The following is a 26312-nucleotide window of genomic DNA, read 5'->3' on the forward strand; positions in this document are numbered from 1 at the left end:
GGGGACCCCCCCAAAGCACAGGGCCTGGGGCCCAAACATTGGTGGAGCTGAGCCCACCTTTAGGATTATTGGTGTGGCCTGGGCTCCACGGGCCCATAGAACTCGCCGCCTATGTCAGCAGTGGAACTCTTCCCAAACAGCAAGAGATAAGCCCATACAGTCCTTGTTCTTGTCAGGTTTTTATATTAGAATAAAATGCTCAAGTTAAGACCTTGTGCAGTTCTCAAAGTTGGAGGCTGCAACACAAACTTAGGTTTTCATGCCAAAAGCAACTTCAGCTTTCATAAGGAAGACTAACTCCATTATCTGATCTCAATTTAGGCAATATGATTTGTGCACTGATGCCATATTCCTGAAATTACCTACAGGTTGAGCACATCTGAGCTTTCCAATTTCTGTCCACACTTTGTGTTTCTGGGAGCCTGGTTTAATCACTCAAGATGTACTCAAATTCTATGGTGCTAAGTTCCTAAATAGAAGATGGGGTAAAATTTTCCAAAGCACATAAGTCAGTTAGATGCTATGGAAAATTACTCAAGGATACCATTTTATTTAAACCTCACCTTCTGTTCTAAACTGTAAGAATAAAGTTTGTGAATTGATGCAGCTTCATCAGCCACTCTTCTAGAAATGATACTAGTGGGTGTCGACATTAATCATTCTATTGTCAGAAACCCTTTGTCAGATTATTTAGCAGTGATTTCTATTAATTTAAGTCATTTAGTTAAACTTTGCTATTCATTAGATTCTAAAACCACCTTTCAGTGTAACATTTATGGATACTAGAATTCTTAATACATGGTGACTAAGCTGGATGAACAGATTTTCCTGTGAGCATAGGAAAGATTTATTTTTGTACCGGTTGGAAATTACTGCATTTTTTTAAAGATGTGTGCAGCAGTGAAGCGTGTATGTAGAAAAGCATGCATGTCTTTAAATTTACCATTGCCTAAAGTCACTCCTCTTCCTTGCTGCCCTCTGAGTTTGTAGTAGTGAGCCTTCTACTAGTCAAGAGACGAAAGGATTTGCTTTAGTCCATAGGGCATGCTGTTGAGCAGTGTGGTATGCATCCTTTCATCCACTGAGTGAGCACTCTCTCTTCATCCTCGCAGCCTTGAGAGTAAGGGTATGTCTACACTATAAGCACTACAGTGGCACAGCTGTAGCTATGCTGCTGTAGTTATAGACACTATGATGACAGAAGGGTTTTTCTGTGCCTATAGTAAATCCACCCCCTCAAGAGGTAATAGCTAGATTGTATAGGAGAATTCTTCTGTTGACCTAGCTGCGTCTACAGTGGGGATTAGATCAGTCTAACTGTGTCTCACAGAGTGTGAAATTTTTTCAGAACCCTGAGCGATTTTAGCTAGGTTGACCTAAATTTTAGGTGTAGACCAGGCTTAATAAGGGTGTGTGTGTGTGTAAGTAAAATTTGGGTCATTCTCATGGCAGTACAAAGCACTTCCCTATAGGTTAACAGGTTAGTCTAGGACAGGGGTTCTCAAGCTGGTAGTTGTGACCCCTCAGGGTGTCACGAGGTTATGATATGGGGGGGTTGCAGGCCATCAGCCTCCACCCCCAAGCCACACTTCGCCTCCAACAGTTATAATAGTGTTAAATATAATTTTTTTTATTTATAAGGGGGGTCACACTCAGTTTTGCTGTGTGAAAGGGGTCACCAGTGCAAAAGCTTGAGAACCACTGGTCTAGGATTCAATTTAGTAATCTTTGGGTCTCTAAAACAGCAGTTCCAGGGCTAGCTCTGGCTTTTTTGCCGCCTCAAGCCAAAAAAAAAGCAAACCTGCGGGGCGGCCGGAGCGGCAGAACAAAAAAATCCGTGCGGAGGGTCTCCCGGCGCTGCAGATGTGCCCCGGGCCGAGGGGCGGGAGAGAAAGAAGGGGGGCGGCCAGGGCTTCCACCGTGCCGCCTGCTGGGAGGGCTCCGTGCCGCTCCGGTCAACGGGGAGGGAAGGATGTGGGCTGCCCTACTGGGCTTGCTACAGAGGTGGCACCAGCTGGGGCAGACGGAGGGCGCTGCCCGCTCCCAGCAGGGCGCTCCCCTCCTCCGTGCCATTGCCCCCTGCAGGGTGGCTGGAGTGGCAAACCAAAAAGCAAAGAAGAACACCGCTTCGGCCGCCCTGCAGGTTAAGGGGAAAAAAAAAAAGATTCGAGGGAATGTCACCCCTTAGAATCTGCCGCCCCAAGCACGAGCTTGCTCGGCTGGTGCCTGGAGCCGGCCCTGAGCAGTTCTCAAACTTCATTGCACTGCAACCCCCTTCTGACAACAAAAATGATTACACAACCCCAGAAGTGGGGACCAAAACCAGGCGGTGGGGCTCGAGCTTCAGCTTTGTCCCCAGGCAGTGGGGATCGCTTCAGTTTTGGCCCTGGGCCCGAGCAAGTCTAACCCCAGCCCTAGTGACCCCATTAAAATGGGGTTCCAACCCACAGCTTGAGAACCCTTGCTCTAAAATATTCATTCTTTTTAACCTAGAAAACCTCAGACTGCCCCATGCACAACCCTTAGTCTGAGGTGCTGGAATTTCTACAAGACTGCTAACCCTGGATCTTACTCAGTGGCTTCATCTTTCACATTAGCTTTTGTTAATAGAGTAGGTATCTGATTTTATTTGTGAAACACTTTACCACTTCCTCTGGCTGCTAGAAGTAAAACTTGTCTTTTTCCTCTTCTTCTCCTACACCAGGGGTGGCCAACCCGTTGCTCCGGAGCCACATGCAACTCTTCAAGGAGCCGCATGTTAACTTGCGTATAGGCACCAACTCCAGGGCTGGAGCTAAAGGCGCCAACTTTCCAATGTTCTGGGGGGTGCTCACTGCTCAACCCCTGGCTCTGCCACAGGCCCTGCCCCCACTCCACCCCTTCCCACCCCCTCCCCTGAGCCTGCCATGCCCTCGTTCTTGCCCCTCCCTGCCCCCAGAGCCTCCTGCATGTCACAAAACAGCTGATCAGTAGGTGCGCGGAGGGAGGGGGAGGCGCTGATGGGTGGGGCTGCCAGTGGGCGGGAGGCACCGGGAGCAGGGAATTGGGAGCTGATGGGGGACTGCTGACACATTACTGTGGCTCTTTGGCAATGTACATTGAGAAGGAGCCAGAATTTACCAGGCTCAGGTTGGCCACCCCTGCCCTACACCCTCCCCCAGTTCCCCAAAATGCCTTCAAGAGCATCCTCACTTCTGGGCAGGACACGTCTGTGCCACCATTAATATTCTCCTGGCTGCTGTTACCAAGGGGGTGTCCTCGGAGTCTATTATTTTCTCAGCCTTTACTTTTGGAGTCTTCCTTACCTAATAATAGGTTCAGTATGTGCCTCTGCTCAAATCATTCCCCGTTCAGCAGAGGAGGCACTGTAGCGGTTTGTGGTCTGCATACTTGGGAAGTCAGCAGTACAGCTGGTCACATCTGGAAGGTGTGTTCCTCCACCATAAAATGTACAAAACTAATGTCCAAAAAAATTACATCTTAGATTTCTGCAGAAACTGATGGCTTAGTTTGAGGGAGAGGACCTTAGCTAGGAAAAGCATTTCACTTGCCAGTGCTGAGCTGATGAGTAGGTTTTTACTCCACCATAATCTTGCAAATAGTGGGAGTAGTGTGACTTTAATAATTCAATAAAGTACTTGCAGCATTTGGCTTAATGACAGGTGATAAAGCGCACACAGCCATCTCCGCATACTGTTTTTGAGAGCAGTGGGTTTAAGCAGATTCCAAAGGCAGAAACTTCCTTTTGAAGGAATTAATCAAAACATATGTAGTGCTGGAAAACTTGTTCATGGTTTGCTGTGTTTGGTGTGCTTGGGCATCCAGTGGATTGCATACACAGAGGCCACGTTATTTAGGTAGATCAGAAATGATTAAATGGCAGAAATCCAAAGCATGTTCTAAAAATGTTTTTGGTGTTTCAATTAATTTTTTTTGTTAGAGCCATTTAGGGTCATACTAAAAATGGTGTGAAACTCTCAAGACAGTGGCAGAAAAGTCTGCAATTTCTACAAACCTATTCCTCTTCTATAAGGAAGCAAACAATCTACTTCTTCTGTGCCTTAAAGATAGCAAAGTCATGCCTCCCACAGGACCATACATTGCTTTGTAAAGTCTGGCTATCTCCTCTCAGAACACAGCATTTCTCACTGAAGGAATTTTTATTTCATGAAAGAGATGCCTGCAACCAGGATGACCTGCATCCACCACAAATGACAAGCCGAGAGCAGGGGCAGAAACCTATTTCTTTCAGGAATTTAAGTCACTCTTGCTAGTAATCATCATGGATGTATATATTTGATGGCAGTCGGGCCCACCACCTATGACTGACATCTGCCTCCATGAGTAAGAATAGAGAAAAACTGGGACCTCTCTGACACTCATCACCACCCATACTGGATACTGAATGTTTTAGTCCGTACAACAGAAATCATTAAATTACTTTGCAGTATCTGATCTTCCTTATGAAGCAAGCTAGGCAAGAATCTTGCTAGTCTCAGGGCTTCTGTCAGTATCCTGAATCCTTCAGTCAGGCTTCAGAGAGGGATCATGGTATAAAGACAACACTTATTATTCTGATGGATGATCATCTTCTTATTTGTACTGTATGTTCCTATTGAACCTTTCTGTGGCACTTGATCACCAAATATTCTTCCCAAGTTGCTGGAATAAACTGAAATGGCTCAGGTCCTTCCTTTCAGACTACCCAGAATAACATAATGGGTGGCAACTCCAAAGCCCTCAACTTGATCTTCCCTCCAGGCCTAGCGTGTCTGCTGTGGTTCGCACCTCCTGCACCCCACATGGGTGCTTGGCTGTTCCAAGCCTCGTGAGAAGTAGGGAGAACTGCCCTGGACTTGTTAATGCGGTGCCTTTCCTGGGGTTTGTGTCCAGCATTCACGCTGGCTGCAGCAGCATTAGATCTGGCTCACAACTGCCTATGCCCTGGCCTCCAATGTCAGTTTATTTCAATGGTAAATATATCTTCACCTCAATGGGGAAGAAAAAAAAACAAAAACAAAAACTTGATCTTCTCTCTTATTATAAACATGTTCTTCTTCGAGTGATTGCTCCTATGCATTCCATGTAGGTGTGCGCGCTGTGCGTGCACGGCTCTCCGGAACGTTTTTACCCTAGCAACTCCGGCGGGCCGGCTGGGCGCCCCTGGAGTGGCGCCGCTATGGCGCCAAATATATACCCCAGCCGGCCCGTCCGCTCCTCAGTTCCTTCTTACCGCCTGTGACGGCCAGTTGGAACAGTGGAGTGCTCCTTTACCTCCACAGCCCTAGCGTTTCTCCGTTCTTTAGCATAGTTCGTTAACTTAGTTTAGTTGTTAGATTTATTGAATAAGTTTAGTTAGTTATAGTATCAGTAGGGAATTAGAGGGATTAACCCCTCTTCTTCCTCAACCGGTGCGGGCTTATGCCCAGGGCACCGGGATTCAAGCCCTGTGCGGCTTGCCAGCGGCATATGCCCATGGGTGACCCGAACGACTCCTGCCTGCGCTGCCTCGGGGAGTCTCGCAGAACTGATAAGTGCCCGATCTGTGCAGCCTTCAAACCCCGAACGAGGAAGGAGCGGGACTCAAGCTTGAAGCAGCTCCTCATGGAGGCTTCGCTCCAGCCTCCTGTGCCGAAGTCATCCTCGGCGTGCAGTGCACTGGCGGCACCGAGCCGCCCCGGTACCGAGGCCCCTCGACACCCGGCACCGACATCCCGGCACTGCTCCCTCTCCCCAACGAGGAAGCATAAGACGCCGAAGACGACCTCAAAACATCCTCCGAGGCCGTTAGCTCAGCCACCTGCGACACAGGCGGTACCAGCTGTGGCGGTGCACAAACCGTGCACGGGGCCGTCGACTCCGGCACCCCAGAGGCCGTCGAGTCCAGCACCACCCTGCTCCCCGGTACCAGCCGAGGTCGAGCTGCAGGCGTTTGCCACGGCGAGAGAGCTTATCGAGCTCACAGAGGCACCGAGCCTCCGGCCCCCGGCACCGCCGGTGCGGGCTGTCCAGTCGGTGGGCAAGCCGGCAATGATACGGCCCCCGACAGACGGGATGGACGGCGCTCCAAATCTCGGACCCGGTCCCGATCTCGGAGGAGGTCACCGCCACGCCGATCCCGATCCCGGTGCCGATCACCATCGCGGCGCCGCTCCCCGTCTCGGAGTCGGTCGCAGTCCCGGTACCGCTCAGCATCGCGGTATCGGTCGCACTCCCGGCGACGCTCCCGGTCACCGAGTCGCCGGCACCGCTCTCGATCACGGTCACCCAGTCGGCGGCACCGCAGGAGGTCCGGCTCCAGAGCCCATTCTCGGCACCGAGACTCCCGGAGCCGCTCCCGACGCCGTCGGTAACCGTCGCGGTCAAACTCCCAGCACCGTCGGTCGAGCTCCCGGCACCGCAGCGCACGCCGGTCCCGCTCTCCAATCCGGTACCGCGATGACCGGCACCGAGCCTCGGCACCGCTCAGAGACCTGCCACCGGCATCAGAGGCACACTCGGGTGTCGCCTCAACTCCACCTTGGCCCTCTTGTCAGCCCTCGATCGCTTCTCCCGAGGGCAGTGGTGCAGACTTTGGAGCCAGGTCCCAAGGCCGGGAACATGGACCCCATCAATGGGGATTTTGGGTTCCCTGGGACTACCATGACCCTCGAGGGCTTCCCTTTCCCCCAAGGCAGTGGGAGCGGAGCGTCGGGAGCCAGAGGCCACAGTCAGCAGGGGTGGAGAGGAAGTACTCGGTCCCGCCCAAGGGGTACGAGTATTTGTACATGCACCCAACTCCGGACTCTCTGGTGGTCCAGTCTGTAAACGACCGGGAGAGGCATGGACAACCTGCGGCAGCGCCGAAATCTAAGGAGGCACAGCGCATGGACCTGTTGGGGCGCAAGGTCTATTCAGCGGGTGGTCTTCAGCTCCGAATCGCGAACCAGATGGCACTGCTTTCCCGGTACACCTTTGACATCTTGGTGTCCCTGGGGAAGTTTTCGGAGCTGACCCCGCCAGCCTCACGCCAAGAGTTCTCGGCGCTCTTGGAAGAGGGCAGGAAAGCCTCCCGGTCCTTAATTCAGGCCGCCCTGGACTCCGCTGACTCGGGAGCCAGAACCGTGGCCTCCGGGGTGACTATGAGGCGCATTTCGTGGCTACAGTCCTCCACCTTGCCGCCTGAGGTGCAGTACACCCTCCAGGACCTCCCCTTTGACACCCAGGGTCTCTTCTCAGACAAGACTGACTCCAGAATCCAGACCCTGAAGGATGGCCGGATTGCCATTCGCACTCTGGGCATGCACACGCCAGCTACCCAGAGAAGGTCATTCCGGCAGCAGCCCTACCGGCCCTTTACCCAGGCCAGGTCAAGGCCTTTTAACAGTCGCCGTACGGCTTTACACCGCCGCAAGCCATCGGGGAGCAGGCGTAACCAGGCCCAGGGCCCTTCCAAGGCCCCCCAGGGTCCCAAACAGGCCTTTTGATGGGACGCCCGGGGACGGCCCATCAGTCTCCCTCCAGGATCCTACCCCGTTATTTTCCGACCGTCTTTCCCACTCCCTCCAGGCGTGGTGCTCCATAACATCGGACAGCTGAGTCCTCAGTACCATCCAGCACGGTTACCGCCTTCAGTTTATTTCGCCCCCTCCCTCCCACCCACCTTCCCTGTCCCTCTTCAGGGACCCCTCTCACGAGCAAGCCCTCTTACAAGAGGTCGAGACTCTGTTGAGCGTGGGTGCCATAGAGGAGGTGCCGCACAGCAGCCGGGGCAGGGGATTTTATTCCAGATATTTTCTCATCCCCAAGGCGAAAGGAGGTCTTCGTCCTATCTTAGACCTCCGGGAGCTCAACAGACACCTGTGCAAGCTCAAGTTCCGTATGGTCACCCTGGGGACCATCATTCCTTCCCTGGATCCAGGAGACTGGTTTGCCGCCCTCGACATGAAGGATGCATACTTTCATGTGGCAATTTACCCTCCCCACAGACGCTACCTGCGTTTCGTGGTCAACGGCGAACACTACCAATATGCGGTACTACCCTTCGGTCTATCCACCGCACCAAGGGTTTTCACCAAGTGCATGGCGGTGGTTGCCGCAGCCCTCCGCCGGCGTCGAATACGTGTCTACCCATATCTCGACGACTGGCTAATACGCGGGCCATCCCAAGAACTGGTAGCGGTTCAAGTGGCCGAAATACTGTCTCTGTTCCGGTCACTAGGCCTCCTTATCAATGCCGAGAAGTCCTGCTTGACTCCAACACAAAGAGTGGAGTTCATAGGAGCGGTCCTCGACTGCAAGTTAGCCAGGGCCTGCCTTCCTCGTCCTCGGCACCAGACAATAGTCTCGATCATACGGGACCTGCATGCCTTCCCCACAACGACGGTGCGGTCCTGCCTACGCCTGCTGGGCCACATGGCAGCGTGCACGTTTGTGACCGCGCACGCGAGGCTGCGCCTTCGCCCATTCCAGATTTGGTTGGCAGCGGTGTACCGCCCCCATCGCGACCCTGTAGACATGGTGGTGACGGTAGCAAAGCCCACTCTCCAGACGCTCAACTGGTGGCTGGATCCGGAGGTCGTCTGCGCAGGCGTCCCGTTCTGCCCTCCTCGCCCGTTGGTCACCCTGACCACAGACGCCTCGGCACTAGGATGGGGTGCTCACATGTGCGACCTGCACATGCAAGGTCTCTGGTCGGCCCAGGAGCTCTCCCTCCACATCAACGTCCGGGAGCTGAGAGCGATTCGCTTGGCATGTCTCGCCTTTCGGTCCCACCTGCAGAACCGCTGCGTAGCGGTGTTCACAGACAACATGACAGCGATGTTCTATGTGAACAAGCAGGGCGGAGCCCGGTCCTCCCTACTCTGCAAAGAAGCGATGCTCCTGTGGGACTTTTGCGTGACCCACTCGATTCGCCTAGAAGCGTCTTTTCTGCCAGGGGTACAGAACACGCTGGCCGACCAGCTCAGCAAGTCGTTCACCTCCCACGAGTGGTCCCTACGTCCAGATGTGGCCCACACAATTTTCCGGAGGTGGGGTTTTCCCCAGATAGACCTGTTCGCCTCCAGGGAGAACAGGAAGTGCCACAGGTTCTGCTCGTACCAGGGTCGAGCTCCGGGATCCCTGTCAGATGCGTTCCTCTTCACATGGACGGATCACCTCCTCTACGCATTCCCTCCGATCCCGCTCATACACCGGGTGCTACTCAAGCTTCGGAGGGACAGGGCCCACGTAATACTCGTCGCTCCGGCCTGGCCGAGACAGCACTGGTACACTCTGCTGCTCGAGCTCTCGGTTCGGGATCCCATTCTCCTCCCGTTATGGCCGGACCTCATCACTCAGGACCTCGGCAGGCTTTGTCACCCGAACCTGCAGTCCCTGCATCTTACAGCTTGGTTCCTGAGTGGTTGACCCGCGCAGAGAGGGACTGTTCGGCGGCAGTGCAGCGAGTTGTGCTCGAAAGCAGAAAGCCGTCAACGCGCTCTACCTACCTCGCGAAGTGGAAACGTTTTGCGATCTGGTGTGACCAACGAGGCCTTAATCCATTTCTAGTCCCCATCCCGACCATCCTGGACTACCTCTGGTACCTTAAAGGCCAAGGTCTAGCGATCTCCTCCTTGAAGGTGCACCTAGCAGCCGTGTCGGCATTTCGGCCTTTTATGGGTGGTCGGTCCATCTTCTCCAACCAGATGGTTTCCCGATTCCTTAAGGGCCTCGGTCGTTTGTACCCGCCGATACGTCGTCCTACTCCAACGTGGGATCTGAATCTGGTTCTGGCCCAGCTTATGAGACCACCCTTTGAGCCCCTGGCCACGTGCTCTCTGCTTTATCTCTCTTGGAAGACAGCTTTCCTCGTGGTGATTAAATCGGCCAGACGAGTGTCTGAGCTCCGCGCCCTGACAGCCATTCCACCGTATACCGTCTTCCATGGTGACAAGGTGCAGCTTCGGCCACACCCAGCCTTCCTCCCTAAAGTGGTGTCGGCCTTCCATCTCAACCAGGAGATCTTCCTTCCGGTTTTCTTCCCGAAGCCGCACGCCTCATCCCGTGAGCAGCAGCTCCACACCCTGGACGTTCGCAGGGCCCTCGCTTTTTATATCGATCGGACGAAGCCCTTCCGGCGTTCGACCCAGCTGTTTGTAGCGGTGGCCGATTGCATGAAAGGCAAGCCGGTCTCCTCCCAGCGGATTTCCTCCTGGGTGACGTCATGCATACGGACATGCTACGAGCTTGCTCGCGTGCCACCATGCCGCCTCACCGCTCACTCAACCAGAGCTCACGCCTCGTCGGCCGCCTTCCTGGCCCATGTCCCTATCCAGGACATCTGTAGAGCGGCCACCTGGTCTTCTGTCCACACCTTCGCTTCCCACTACGCGTTGGTGCAACAATCTAGAGACGATGCAGCCTTCGGCTCAGCAGTCTTGCACTCTGCCATGTCTCACTCCAACCCCACCGCCTAGGTAAGGCTTGGGAATCACCTACATGGAATGCATAGGAGCAATCACTCGAAGAAGAAAAGACGGTTACTCACCGTAGTAACTGTTGTTCTTCGAGATGTGTTGCTCCTATCCATTCCAGACCCGCCCTCCATCCCCACTGTCGGAGTAGCCGGCAAGAAGGAACTGAGGAGCGGACGGGCCGGCTGGGGTATATATTCGGCGCCATAGTGGCGCCACTCCAGGGGGCGCCCAGCCGGCCCGCCGGAGTTGCTAGGGTAAAAATGTTCCGGAGAGCCGTGCACGCGCGGTGCGCACACCTGACTGGAATGGATAGGAGCAACACATCTCGAAGAACAACAGTTACTACAGTGAGTAACCGTCTTTTTGTCAAGCCTTTGGAGGGTTGGTTAGCCAGCACAAGTGCAAGTACCAACAGTGTGCTTCTGATTCCCAGTTCTGAATCTCCTTTATGAAAACCAATAACACTATGTCCCAGCTTTCTCAATGCCTACCTGGATAAGAGCAGACAGTCTGAGCAGCCTCTGGCCACTCCTGGCTCACTAGGGGAGCCATTTTAGATTTTGGTGAGGGGGTGCAACTTTAACCTGAAAACTCTAAGGTTTTTTACAGATAATAATTTAGAAATTAGCTGACAGGAGCGCTGTATCTGTTCTCTCTCTCTCTCTCTCTCTCTCTCTCCAGCCGCTGCCCAGGCTTCCTCTAAACTCCACTGGCAGTTGGCAGGTCAGGTGGTGGGAGGTATCATCACAGTAACCCCTGAATAAGGCACCTTGGATGGCGGCCCAGCCTGCCCACCCCTAAGGCCAGCCGTGCTTACAAATGCCTGTCAGAACATATGGTGTACCTCATCCAGTGCACTAAATGCTCCAATAGCAACTATGTGGATGAAACCAGACAGTCACTACGCTATTTTCACACAGGAAAATAAGACGAAAAACACCATATCACAAAGCAGTCAGTCCATATCTGACCTGTATCTTCATCCTCACAGGAAACCTGCACAACACTTTCAAAAGATGAGCCTGGGAGTTTAGATTTGTAACCCACACCAACTGCTTCAGCTGCTTTCCCTGTGGAGGGGTGTTAATGGGCCACTTCACCTTGAATAGTCACTTGAAATGTGTTAACTACTTTGCTAAACAATCTGTTCCACTTTGTATTTAGCCATGACACTCTGTTTCCCACAGGTAAGAGCTCTGTGTAGCTTGAAAGCTTGTCTCTCACCAACAGAAGTTGGTCCAATAAAAGATAGTGGATACCTCACCCACCTTGTCTCTAAGGCTATGGCTACACTGGCGCTTTACAGCGCTGCAACTTTCTCACTCAGGGGTGTGAAAAAACACCCCCCTGATTGCAGCAAGTTACAGCGCTGTAAAGCGCCAGTGTAAATAGTGCGCACTGCAAACTAATCCCCTCGTAGAGGTGGTGTACCTGCAGTGCTGGGAGAGCTCTCTCCCAGTGCTGGCACCGCGACCACACTCACACTTCAAAGCGCTACTGCGGGAGCGCTCCTGCGGCAGCGCTTTGAAGTTTTGAGTGTAGCCACAGCCTAAGAAAAACACTGACTTTTTCTACAGAATGAAATTTGTATCCCAAGATTTCCAGACACTCCCAGTCTAAAGACTGAGCTTAAACCTGAACAACATTTCTACATGCAAAAGTACTGTCTTGTTATACCTTCGGTACCTATCTTGTTGTAGTAGTGTCCTGCTCGTCTTTCCAGAAGAATCTTGCTAACCTGCACGTTGCTGCTAATGCCTCAAGTCTCTCCTGTTCTTTCCATGCAGCACATAGTTCTTCTTTGATAGTGTCCCTATGGGTGCTCCATTGTAGGTGTATCCATGTCTCTGCACCTCAGATCGGTCTGAGGCACAGCGACGTGGATACATCTACAGTGGAGCACCCATAGGGGGACACATCTTGAACCACAGTTGCTTACAAGGTAAGTAACCTCTTCTTCAGTCTCCTGAGGACTAAAATGCTTTAGCCTAATTAAAGCCATTGGGATCAATACAGGGTAATTGCGTCAAAGTTAATCATAGAAACATAGGACTGGAAGGGACCTTGAAGTCATCAAGTTCAGGCCCCTGTGCTGTGGTAGGACCAAGTAAACCTAGACCATCCCCAACATCCAAGGTGTTTCTCCAACTTGTTTTTAAATGCTTCTGATGATGGAGACTCCACAACCTCCCTTGGAAGCCTATTCCAGAGCTTAACTACCCTTAGATTTAGAAAGTTTTTTCCTAATATTTTACCTAAATAGCCCTTGCTGCAGATGAAGCCCATTACTTCTCTCCTGTCTCTAGTGGATATGGAGAACAATTTATCAGTCATCTTTATAACAGCCCTCAACATATTGGAAGACCATTATTAGGTCCTCCATAGTTGTCTTTTCTCAAGATTAAACATGACTAGTTTTTTCAACCTTTCCTCATAGGTCAGTATGACGATGCGGTTCTGGCGGGACCCAACTGAGAGTGCCAGTTCAGGACAAATCGCTTAAACAGGGCAGTTACAGCCCAAGACTGGGGTTTTCCCACCTCTAAGGCAAACTAAACCAGCCAGACAGAGGACGTTGGTTTCACCCCACTGGCTAACTACAAGCCACACAAGCGATTTCCTTAGACACTCCAGTTTTCCAGTATCACCACCAGTGCTACACGTCCTGGGGATGGGATGTTGGTTTTCATAACCATTCAATAAAAGAAAAAGTTTCTCTCAATCCCAAAGAATCAAGCCTCAGACCCAGGTCAATATACAAATCAGATCTTATCCACAAATCATGCTGTTGCCAATCTTTTAGAATCTAAAATCTAAAGGTTTATTCATAAAAGGAAAAGGGTATAGATGAGAGCTAGAATTGGTTAAATGGAATCAATTACATACAGTAATGGCAAAGTTCTTGATCCAGGCTTGTAGCAGTGATAGAATAAACTGCAGGTTCAAATCAAGTCTCTGGAGTACATCCTCTGCTGGGATGGGTTATTCAGTCCTTTGTTCAGAGCTTCAGTTTGTAGCAAGTTCCTCCAGAGGTAAGAAGCAGGATTGAAGACAAGATGGAGATGAGGCATCAGCCTTTTATAGGCGTTTCCCAGGTGTAAGAACACTTCTTTGTTCTTACTGTGGAAAATTACAGCAAAATGGAGTCTGGAGTCACATGGGCCAGTTCCTGCATACTTTGCTGAGTTACAAGGCGTATCTGCCTTCTCTCAATGGGTCAATTGTGTAGCTGATGGTCCTTAATGGGCCATCAAGCAGGCTAGGCAGAGCTAACACCAACTTGTCTGGGATGTCTCCCAGAAGCATAGCATAAGTTTGAAGTACAGACAGTACAGAGCCAGTATTCATAACTTCAACTACAAAATGACACATGCATACAGACAGTAACGGGGCAGGACCCCTCCCCAGCATAATCATAACCAGCAACCTGTAACCTGGTCTTAGACACCTTATATGACCCCCTTTACATAAGATTTGGTGCCACTACAGGACCTTGGTTGCAACCATGTTCTATATGGTCCCAGATTATATCGATAAGGTCACAATCAGGTTTTCTAAACCTTTTATCATTTTTTGTTGCTCTCCTCTGTACTCTTTCCATTTTGCTTACATCCTTCCTAAATTGTGGTGCACAGTCCCCAAGCTGGGGTCTGATTCAGAGCAGAGCGGGATCAGTTGCCTCCTGTCTTGCATACACTACTGTGTTATACTGTGTCATACTGTTTGTTTATTTAATGACCTGTGATATACATGAGATCAGACTAGATTGGAGTTCTCAAACTGTGGGGCAGGACACCATTTTAATGGGCCGCCAGGGCTGGTGTTAGACTTGCTGGGGCCCAGGCCAAAAGCCCAAGTCCCACCGCCCAGCATTGAAGCCTGAAGGCTTCAACCCTGGGCAGCGGGGCTCAAGTTACAGGCCCCTTGCCTGGGGCTCAAGCCCTGGGGCTTTGGCTTTGGTCCCCCCACCCGCCTGGGGTGGTGGAGCTCAAACTATGGCTTTGTCGCTCCACCTAGGGTGACAGGGGTTTGGGCAGGTTCCGGCTTTGGTTCCCCTTCCTGGGGTCATATAGTAATTTTTGTTGTCAGAAGGGGTCACAGTGCAGTGAAGCTTGAGAACTGCTGGACTAGATGATCTAATGATCCTCTCTGGCCTTAAACTCTAAAAGTATGTGAACTTATGCATAAAATGGGTCTCACCCCACATAGCAGCAAAAATGTAAATGTGCTATCCTGTAGACTGACTTTTTTTTTTTTCAGAATAATCAATCTTCTTTTAAGGTTCTTGATATTGGAAATAGTAATTACTTATTGTTGTATTGTATACCTACTGTTATCATAAAATATCAGGGTTGGAAGGGACCTCAGGAGGTCATCTAGTCCAACCCTCTGCTCAAAGCAGGACCCCTCCCCAGACAGATTTTTGCCCCAGATCCCTAAATGGCCCCCTCAAGGATTGAGCTCACAACCCTGGGTTTAGCAGGCCAATGTCAAACTACTGATCTATCCCTCCCCCCTTCTAACCTGCTCTTAAATCTCCAATGATGGAGATTCCACAACCTCCCTAGGTAATTTCTTCCAGTGCTTAACCACCCTGACAGTTGAGAAGTTTTCCTAATGTCCAAACTAAACCTCCCTTACTACAAATTAAGCCCGTTTGCTTCATGTCCGATCCTCAGCAGTTAAGAATGTTTCTCCCTCCTCCTTGTAACAGCCTTTTATGTACTTGAAAACTGTTATTTCCCCCCCACCCCCCCGTCTTCTCTTCTCCAGACTAAACAAACCAATTTTTTTTCAATCTTCCCTCATAGGTCATGTTTTCTAGACCTTTAATCATTTTTGTTGCTCTTCTCTGGACTTTATCCAATTTGTCCACATCGTTCCTGAAATGTAGCATCCAGAACTGGACACTACTCAAGTTGAGGCCTAATCAGCACTAAGTAGAGCGGAAGAATTACTTCTCGTGTCTTGTTTATGACACTCCGGCTAATACATCCCAGAATGTTTTTTTTTTTTTTTTTTGCACAACAGTGTTACACTGTTGACTCATATTTAGCTTGTGGTCCACTGTGGCTCCCAGATCCCTTTCCCAATATTCCTTCCTAGGCAGTAATTTCCCATTTTATATGTATGCAACTGGTTGTTCCTTCCTAAGTGGAGTACTTTGCATTTGTCTTTATTGAATTTCATCCTATTTACTTCAGACCATTTCTCCAGTTTGTCCAGATCATTTTGAATTTTAATCCTATCCTCCAAAGCACTTGCAACCCCTCCCACCTTGGTATTGTCCGCAAACTTTAAGTGTACTCTCTATGCCATTATTTAAATCACTGATAAAGATATTAAACAGAACCTGACCCATAACTGATCCCTGTGAGACCCCACTAGAAACCAGTGAAGGTGACAGGCTGTTAGTTTGTATGAAATCTAAATAGTCCATCTTGGAAATTGTCCAGGTTTGGTTAGCAGTAGGTATTTTCTTAATATGAAACATTAATTGATTTTATTCTCGCAATCTCATATTTCTTTCTTTCTTTCTTTCTTTCTTTTCAGATTCTAAAGATCTGCCTTTACTGAGTTCTCCAGGAGGTAACCAACCACTGTGGAGCTATATTAGGAGGCTGGAGATGGAGCCAAAAGAACTTCATGTTTCTGTGACTTGTATTGTAACCTGACTCAGTGATACTTTTGGATATACGTTTCTGTTCTAAGGAGAAGAGTGTGTACTCCCAATTCTGCCAGTTTACTGGCAGAGATTTTGTGTTGTAAGATCATGGACCATTCAAACAGGGAGAAGGATGAAAGGCAGCGGACAACAAAAGGAATGCCAGGGAGGAGTGGGCATGGTTCTCGACCGAGTTCTGCTACGTCTTCTGGTGTTCTTATGGTGGGACCCAATTTCAGAGTGGGCAAGAAGATAGGGTGTGGGAACTTCGGAGAGCTCAGACTAGGTAAGAATATAGCTGTCTTAGTGGCTTGCATTACAGGAGCTTATATGTCATAATTGGTGTTTAAAATCTTAAGATAAATATCCATTACTTTCTAAGTGCTTTTAAATTTAAATAATTTATTCTGGTGTTAAAGCAACATGATTCCACAAAAGCTGATGCAGGTTGAGTGATAGAAAGGGGTGATTGTCACATGCCACATTTTCTTTGCAACTACAGAGTTGCTTTTTCTGTGACTATTCAGGTATGTAATGGACTACCTTTGTTCAAGTTTTGGAGTGCTTGCACATGCACAAATACACAGCAAGTGGCAGCTGTATATGCCCAAAGATGTGTTTAATGCATATGAAGGTTAATCTCTTGTAACCTTTTAAAATCCATTTTGCCTGTTCTGAAAAGTGTTTTTTATTGACCCTTTTTTGCAACACAAAAACTTACTGTTAACATGCTTACTCTTAAAAGTAGCAGAGTCCTGTGGCACTTTATAGACTAACAGAAGTTTTGGAGCATGAGCTTTCGTGGGTGAATACTTACTCTTGTTACAAGTAAAATTCATCGAAGGCAAAGGACGCATTCAATAAAAGATGTTGTAGTTAAGAAGGAAAGTTTTTTGATAATATCTTTGCATCTCTCGCAAAATGGTTTCTCTGTTACTTGGATCCCCAAAGCATAACTTTATTGAAGATTATTCTTGCATCTGTCAGAAGGAAAATGTCCTTAGCTTTTTGTTCTATTCACCCCTTATGTGTTTGCTTCTGTTAAAGGGGTTGCATCTCTATTTTGTTTTGCTTTCCTGTATCAGCTGTATGTTAGGTTGCAGTATTTTCCAAACAGTTGCATAATTGTTGTTCCTGCTTTCTTACTAACTCTGGGTATGTCTACACTACAAGACTATTTCAAATCAACTTAAGTCGAATTTGTGGAATCGACCTTATGAAGTCGAATTTGTGTATCCACACTAAATACACTAATTCGACTGTGTGAGTCCATAGTAACGGGGCAAGCGTCGACTTTGGAAGCGGTGCACTGTGGGAAGCTATCCCACAGTTCCCGCACTCCCTGCTGCCCATTGGAATTCTGGGATTTCCCCCCAAATGCATGCTGGGGGAAAAATGTGTCGAGGGTGGTTTTGGGTAACTGTCATCATTGAACTGTCAATCACGCCCTCCCTCCCTCCCCGAAAGCGCCTGCGGGCAATCTGTTCGTGCACTTTTCTGCTCAGTGACAGCGCGGACACCACAGCACTGCGAGCACGGAGCCCGCTGCAGTTATGGCCATTGTCAACTCCTCGCACCGTATTGTCCACCTCTTCCACAGTCAGCTGCTGAGAAATAGGGCTACTTTTCAATGGTGCTGCGAGCACTGGTGGACCATGGGGGACGTTTTACCAGCATCAACATCGGGTGGCTAGGCAAAGTTCATGACGCGCGTGTTCTCAGGAACTCTGGTCTGTTTAGACGCCTGCAGGAAGGTAGTTTCTTCCCGGACCACAAAATAACTCTTGGGGATGTGCAGATGCCTATAATGATCCTCGGGGACCCAGCCTACCCGCTAATGCCCTGGCTCGTGAAGCCCTATGCAGGCGCCTTGCACAGCGACAAGGAACTCTTCAAGTACCAGCGAGCAGCGTGACCTGTGACTGTTCAGTTTCTTTACAGAGAAGCTGAACCTGCCCATTTCTTTACCAAGTTACTGTTGACTAGCATCTGCAGTTACATACCCTGTCCACCCCGCTTCCCCCACTTCCAACACACGTTTAAAAATAAAATACATGTTCCACTGTAACTTTACAAAGGTTTCTTTATTGATGACTTTGCATTAAAGGGTTGAAACTGGGACGCAGACTGTGCTGGGTAGGGTGTGCGGTGATGTAAAGACCGCCTCTAAACTCAAGGAATGACAGGCTCCTGCTCCCAGAGCACTCTGCAGGGCCGGACTGGTTGTTTCAACGGAGCCTGCCATCCCTCCTTTTTGGGACTCTGTGTGCGGGGGCTATGTTGCCTTGTGGCGGGGGAGGACGGATACAGATTCCTCTGCTGCGTGGCTCTGTGGTCCAGGACAGGGACCATTGCATGAGATCTGTAACCCCCCTCCCCCGCTACAAAGTCACGTACCCCCCCATCCACACAGAACCTGCAAACCACGTCCCATACCGACCAGGGTGCCTACTGACTGCACTGTGTGTGTGACCTGCTGCTGATCCTGCCCCCGTCTCTGTACCCTGCTAAAGGTGACTGTCCTATGCAATACCCTACCCCCTTCCCCACCCACCCACCCACCCCTTCAAACACAGCGTTGTGTAAAAAAGCATGACGGAAACAGTAATTAACAGCAAAGTATTTTTAATAATTAACCAGACAGTCAGGGGATGAAACTGGTATTGGGGCTTGGGTGAGTCAGGAAGGGAAGGAATTCTCAAAACTTAGGGTATGAGAGCTTTTGGGTACTTGAGCACTCTGCTGGGGTGCAGTGACAGTTTTCACGGCCCCTGGCGCCACTCCTTCTGGTTACTTTGGGTGACGGGAGGTATGGGACTTTGTGGCGGGGGAGGGCGGTTGCAGATACACTGCGGGGGGGCTCTGTCCTCCTGGCTGTGGTCCTGCAGAACATCCACAAGGCGCCGGAGCGTGTCCGTTTGCTCCCTCATTAGTCCAAGCAGCGTTTGAGTCGCCTGCTTGTCTTCCTCACGCCACCTCTCCTCCCGTTCGCTGTGTGAGCGCTGGTACAGAGAGAGTGTCTCCCTCCACTGGCTCTGCTGGTCCGCCTCGGCTCGGGAGCACCCCATAACTTCAGCGATCATCTCGTCCCATGTCTTTTTCTTTCGCCGCCTAATCTTTGCCAGCCTCTGTGAGGGGGATGCTGTGGCAGGTCTGGAGACAGTCGAAGCTGTGTGATGGGAAAAAGGGAGTGAATTCCTTGCAAAGATACATTTTTACGAACAATGAACACAGTCTAGTCTGTCTCTGTGAATTCTGGGTTGAGATCCCAGTGCCTGATGGGGCAAAAACCATTTTCGCGGGTGGTTCTGGGTAAATGTCGTCAGTCATCCCTTCCTCCGGGAAAGCAACGGCAGACAATCATTTCGAGCCCACTTTCCCTGGATTGCCCTGGCAGACGCCACAGCGTGGCAACCATGGAGCCTGTTTTGCCTTTTGTGCCTGTCACCGTATGTGTACTAGATGCCGCTGACAGAGGCGGTCCAACAGCGCTACACAGCAGCATGCTTTTGCTTTTGCATGACAGCAGAGATGGTTACCAGCCATACTGTACCATCTACCATACCATAAATTGGTAATAAGATGATCATGGTTACCAGTCCTTTTGCACTGCACCATTTGCTGCTGTCATAAGTGCCCCTGGCTGAGATCAGCCAGGGGCGCAAAAGCCAAAATTGGGAATGACTCCCTGAGTCAATCCCTCCTTTTTGGTATCTAAAAATAGAATCAGTCCTGCCTAGAATATGGGCAAGTGTACTAGAGAACCACTGTATCATAGAACCAGAGAGCACAGCTGCTCTGTGTCAGATCCTGCAGAAATTATGAGCTGTATGCTATTCACAGGGGGTGCTCCTGCAACAACCCCACCTGTTCATTCCGTTCTTCCCCCAGCCTTCCTGGGCTACCATAGCATTGTCCCCCCACTTGTGTGATGAAGTAATAAAGAATGCAGGAATAAGACCCAGTGACTTGTTAGTGAGAAATGAGTGGAAGGCAGCCTCCAGCTGCTATGATAGTCCAGACAGGACATTAAGGAGTGTGGAGGAGAGGAGCCCAGCATCCCTCTGCTAGTCCAGGGGCAACTGAATCTTTTCTTTACACATGAAGGGTGGGGGCTGATGGAGCTCAGCCCCCTGTTGCTATGATGAGGACGGTTACCAGCCATACTGCACCATCTACCAGGAAAAATTAGGAGCAGGCGCCCTTGATCGACCTCACTGATGCTAGTCGGCATGGTTACCAGTCCTTTTGCACTGCCCCATGTGCCAATAGGCTGATGATGACGATGGATATCAGTCATATTGTACCGTCAGCCACCCACGGCGGGCGGGGGGAGCAAGGATATTGGTGTTGAGTGCTGCAGCATCGCATCTCTCTGCAGCATTCAGTAAAGATAGGGTGACATGTAAAAGAGTCAACAGAGGATTGTTTTCCCTTTCATTTCTGGGGGTCTGGCGGGGTGCGTAAATAGCCGAGCTATGTCCTGACCCACCGCGGACACTGTGTTTGACCCTAGAAGCATTTGGAGCTCAGCCAAGAATGCAAATGCTTTTCAGAGACAGCAGAAACTGTGGGATACCTTGCGTCCTCAGTCCCCCCTCCCTCCATGAGCGTCCATTTAATTCTTTGGCTTTCCGTTACGCTTGTCACGCAGCAGCGTGCTGAGTCTCTGCTACGCCGTCTGTCTGGAGATTTTTTAAAAATACTTTGGACCAGGCGTAACATTACAGTAATTCCCCTAATTAGATGCAGGAGTCTCCGAGCGAGATCACCCTGAGGACGGTCACTGAAGGAGATAGAGAGCGCATGCTGCGTGAAAGCCAGCACAAACCAGGGGCCTATGCAGCCATGCTCGGGGAGGCAATGCTCCCTGAGTACCTCATGAAAGCCTGGGGCGGAAAGGTGTGCTACCATGGAGCACCCAGTAAGGCAGCTCTCCCCAGGAACCTCCTGTGGAGGCTTTTCGATTCCCTCCTGGAGAGCTTCGTGGAGATCTCCCAGGATGATTTCTGTTCTATCCCCATATATAGAGAGACCTCCTTTTCACATACTTCAGATTCCTGTAATATTAAGAATAAAAGTTTACATGTTTAAAGCACTTACTGACTGCTCCTTCCCCTGATTCAGGGTCCAGGTTAACGGCCGGGGAGTGTTGGTGGGGGATCTTCGTGAGGGTGATGAAGAGATCCTGGCTGTCGGGGAAACCAGCGTTGTAAGCGCTGTCGCCTGCCTCGTCCTCCACAAACCCTTCCTCATCTTCCCCGTCCGCGAACATCGCCGAGGAACTGGCCGTCGACACTGTCCCATCGTCAGAGTCCACGGTCACTGGTGGGGCAGTGGTGGCAGGCTCCGTAGCGTCCGTTTGCCGCTTTGATTTTTTGGTAGCCTTGTCTGGGGTCCTTGATTTTCACGCGGCGCTGTGTTGCATCCCGCCTGTATCCTCTGTCTCTCATGGCTTTGGAGACCTTCTCGTAGGTCTTTGCATTCTGTTTTTTGGAGCGCAGCTCCAAAAGCACAGACTCCTCGCCCCACACACCGATCAGATCCAAGACTTCCCGGTTAGTCTATGCTGGGTCCCTCTTTCTATTCAGAGATTACATGAACTCCTCTGCTGGAGAGCTCTGCATTGCTGCCGGTGCTGCTGAGCTCGCCCCGATGTCCAACCACGAAATGAGATTCAAACTGTCCGGACAGGAAAAGGAATTCAAATTTTCCCGGGGCTTTTCCTGTGTGGCTGGTCAGAACATCCAAGCTCGGACTGCTGTCCAGAGCGTCAGAGTGGTGCACTGTGGGATAGCTCCCGGAGCTACTAAGTTCGATTTGCATCCACACCTAGCCTAATTCGACATAGCCATGTCGAATTTAGCGCCACTCCCCTCGTCGGGGAGGAGTACAGAATTTGAACTAAAGAGCCCTCTATGTCGAATTAAATGGTTTCCTGGTGTGGACGGGTGCACGGTTAATTCGAATTAACGCTGCTAAATTCGAATTAAAGTCCTAGTGTAGACCAGGCCTCTGTGAAAGGAGCACTCTCAGCCTGCCTCATTTTCTTCTGGATCAACTAGCTTGTTCTGCTCACAGGATTGAGTATAATTTGAAGGCAGTTGGACCAAGAGTGCTGACTTCTGGGGGTCACTTAAAACTTGTTTTAAAGCAATGTTGTTCTAGCCTTGTCGGTCCCAGGATATTAGGGGTATTATAAGCATTTCTCTCACCAATAGAAGTTGGGCAAATAAGATATTACCTCACCCACCTTGTGTCTCTGTTTTAAAGCAAAACATTTACGTATGTCGTTAAGATGTTAATATTAAGATGTTCCCAGCCTCTTTGGAGCCATAGGGATCCATTCCTTACCCTAGAGCATGTGTGGTGACAGTTTTTAGCCAAGAAGGCCTGAATGTAGCTCTTCCTGGAACTAGTTGTTGTCTCTTGTGTGGACTAGAAGGAGTGGTTCATCAGTGCTGTATGTCTCAAGAAGCTGAATAAGTGTCCTCCATGGCGTTTTCCCAACTCTTCTAGGTTTGGGATTGGAGGACTGAGCTACAGCTTGATACCAGAAGCCCCATGTATTGTGCTTATAGATGATACTGTCTGATCACCAATAGATTACAAAGATTCATAGACTCATTGAAATAATGAAACTCTAGTCTAGTAGTGCATTATTGGTGCTGCCCTGCAGAACCGCCACTCAAGTGCAGTGGGAACTTCTCTGAGATGTTGAGGACACTTATGATGTGAGCTCTGACAAGTGGTACATGTGGCTATATTAAAGGCTGACCTCTTTTTCCAGATGGGAACCTCAAAGTGATATGCTAATTTCTCAGGTGGCTAGCATCAGTCACCTCTCCCAAAGAGATTAGTTTTCATTCTTGCTTCTTTAGCTTTTCTCAGTGACTTGTGGCTTTGGATAAATAATAAATTTTCATTTATTTTTAATGCTGATGCCTTTTGAATCTCCAGGCTTAAAATTTTGGACATTTTTCCCTTCAGTGGCCTGGCGTAATTTTACTTGAGATTAAGAAATGCACTGTCTCACAAGAAGTGGGCTGTGTGAATGTAGTAGTGTGCATTTATAACTCCTTGTTAAATGGCATGAATCTGAGAATGTTAGTGTTGAAATGTAAACTAGTCTGTGATGCATGGAATTTCTGCAAAATAATAAAAAGTTAGGATCAGAATTAAACTTGGGTTCCCATTTGGAGGTAAGTGATGGGGAAAGGACTAACCAGCGCTTTGGTATCAGGAGGATGATTCTGAAGAGATGTTTGTAAGAGCTATGTAAACTTGATCTCATGCATAGATATTTTTTTAAACCAGAAAAAAAAATTACTAGCCTTGAAATGAATGGAACCTGTAGATAAGTACTGTAGGCATCTAGTTAGTTCAGACATGACTAATCCCAGGGCTTTTCATATCTGTCAGATGACAAATCCTTTGCCAGAGTGAAGAGAACTTGTGAAGCTAAATTTAGAATTTAGAAAACCATGTTACTATTTATGAGCACCTTAAAACATGCTAGGCTAACAATCCCTGTTCCACAGTGTTTACAATATAAATGGGACATGATTCAATAAATGAGGGTCATGGACAGGCAAAAAGTGGGCAATGGGAAGAGGAAAAAGCAGAGAGAGAGAGTAACAAGAAGATCTAGTGGCTATGCAGTAAGCAGTGTGCAAAACTTGATGGTTCCATTAACATGTTTATTCACTCTTGCTTCTCATTGACTTGTCCTGGACACAGTAGTGGAAACCAGCTCCAACTGGCCCTATACTCCACCAATGTCATTGGAAACAGAGTGGAGTCAGGTCCACTTAAAGGAGTCAGGTCACTTCTCCTCTCTCACCCCCATGGGAATGCAGCAGCAGTGGTGCGAACCACCTCCAGGTGGCCCAGCATACACCCAGTCTTTCCTGGAAGCAGGACAGCGGCTGCCATTTACTCTTGAAGATTTGGAAATGAGAAGTGAAGAAAATGACGTTTTCTAAAATTTGGAAGAGAGGCAGAGACTGCTGTTCCAATCCCTCTGCACTGCACAGGAACCACCACTGGTAAGGGATCTCTCTGGCAGCCCATTTCTTATGGGGAAAGAACCCTGAATCTCACCCTTGCTCCTCCTGCCTTTGCCACCGTTTCCTGGTCAGGAGGCCTCTTACAATTGTAACTCAGATATTACTAAATGGTCAGTGCGTTCTCCCCTTTACCTCTTCTCCAAAGCATGTAAGAGCAACAGAGTTGTCAAGGACAACAGAAACAGCTTACTTCAAGGAAACAGATGTCTGATGCCATTGGTGATGAAATAATACCTTTGACTTGGTGTTGCCCTGGCAGATTTAATTTATGTTGACAGGGCTGCAGATGAAAAAGTCCAAAAACTCAGCTCTTCACTTGCCTCCGTAGGACCCTCACAGGTTCTCTCTGGACCAACACACACAGCTGGTCACACCCTGGACTTGGTTTTGTTTAGTTATCAATATTGAGGGCATCACAACCCAGTCACTGCTTTGGGCATCATCTCATTTAAGGCAGAGCTCTACAATCTCCCAGGCAACAAGAAAGGCCCATGATCCTGATTCTACTACCAAGACTAATGGACACCATCAGATTACAAAGCCTGCTAAAGGGCAGTAGCACTGAACGTATAGGACAAGGACTCAAGGATCTGGTGAACCATCATTGCATTCTAGCCTTTGACACTCTGACCCCCTAAACAGCCCCTCCCTCCCCATTGTGCACATGCATCTCGTTGGTTTTCTGACCACCCTGAACCAGATGGGAAGAGGGGTTGAAATTTGAGTAACAATGATGAAAACCTACAGTTGGTAGGATGAAATAAAGGATTCCTACAAGCCTTTACTGAGATGTATTACAGGCCAAGAGACCCTTTCTGTCAGCCTTCATTGAAGCTGCCAGATCCCACCCGAAGGAATTATCCAGAGTGGTAAACTACTTCAACAGTCCTCTGTGCCTACCGCTCACAACAGAGTCGAGCACCAAGTGCTGTGAAGACCCATCATCCTACTCTGCTGAAAAGAACATGGTCCTCTGGGAAAGCTTCTCAAACAGCATGGAGCTGCTCCCCCACGCGGGCCAGCAAACAGCCTGTCTGTGTTACAGGAGTTAAGTACATTCACTCATGAACTAGTACCGGACGCCCTAAAGGAGTGTTGACCAGGAAACTAAATGTGGCCCATACTCTTCCTGGCTTTTGAAAGTAATGAGGAACTGGTGCCACTCCTGACTGAAATAGCCATACCTCAGTCACAGAAGGAATCTTTCCTTACTACTTCAAATGTGCAATAGTGTTACCAGCGCTGAGGAAACCCAGCCTGGATACGTTGATTTTTAGCTAACTATTGATGAGCCTTTGATCTTGATCAAAGGGACAAGTCTTGAAGACTAGATAAATATCTTTTGACTCTAGGGTCATAATATGGAAGCTTAATCTCATACGAAGTCCATAAGCCCTGGCTAAAGAAAAAGGTGAACATCCCAATCATTCTGGAAGTATACTGTAGATGGTAAGGGAGGTGAGAGGGATTCCCTAATGAGGACTTTCTGCTTCTGAATGACCTCAAATACGTTGCTCAACTGTAAGTAGAATGAATAAGAGATGGTTCCTTTTATAATCTGCTTTATGGTGGCATAGGCACTGCCTGGATAGAGTTATTATCCAATTACACTGTTAAGAAACCTATGGTCTGTGGACCAAAGTCTAGATATAGAAAAGAATGCTCTGAAATGTCAGATGAGGTCAGGATATCAGGGTTTCTATCTGTATTTCTTTTGAAGCAGCATTTAAAAAAGAATGTCCTGGGCACTTGTGGCCTTTTGGACTGGTATAAAGCATAGATGGATTTTATTCCATGAAAAAAGTTGTATAATGTTAGTGTCCTCTTTATAAACAGCAATAATATTGTGGTCGAGGAATTCCACTGCTTACCAGTAATTCTAAGGAATTGGTGTTCTTGGACTCAGATTGTAAATTGGGATTCTCAAGTGCTTTCCCACTGATCATTGTTGCTACCTGATTGCTCAGGTTTAGGTAAATTTAAAACAGTATGAAAAAATTTTGATATCTGCAGGCAAAATAAATTTACTGTTACCCATGAATGGAAGATGAAAGTGCAGAGTCTTCCTGTCATTGCAGTAGAATGGATACCAGGACTAAAGCATTGGAGATGTGGCACCAGAGGGCCCAGTTTAGCTAG

At 49.1% G+C, this 26312-nt stretch overlaps 1 protein-coding gene across 3 annotated transcripts in view; it reads left to right on the plus strand.

The window, feature by feature from the left end:
• CSNK1G1 (casein kinase 1 gamma 1) overlaps window positions 1-26312 on the plus strand; it is a 302780-nt gene that overhangs the window by 77044 nt on the left and 199424 nt on the right. For all 3 annotated transcript variants that reach the window (XM_039491467.1, XM_039491465.1, XM_039491466.1), the window contains exon 2: window positions 15993-16390. In XM_039491467.1, the coding sequence (XP_039347401.1) occupies window positions 16213-16390 (178 nt within the window). In that variant the 5' untranslated portion in view covers window positions 15993-16212. The remainder of the gene's footprint in view (window positions 1-15992; window positions 16391-26312) is intronic.

This window comes from Mauremys reevesii, linkage group 10, assembly GCF_016161935.1.
Source record: "Mauremys reevesii isolate NIE-2019 linkage group 10, ASM1616193v1, whole genome shotgun sequence".
Classification (NCBI taxonomy): domain Eukaryota; kingdom Metazoa; phylum Chordata; order Testudines; family Geoemydidae; genus Mauremys; species Mauremys reevesii.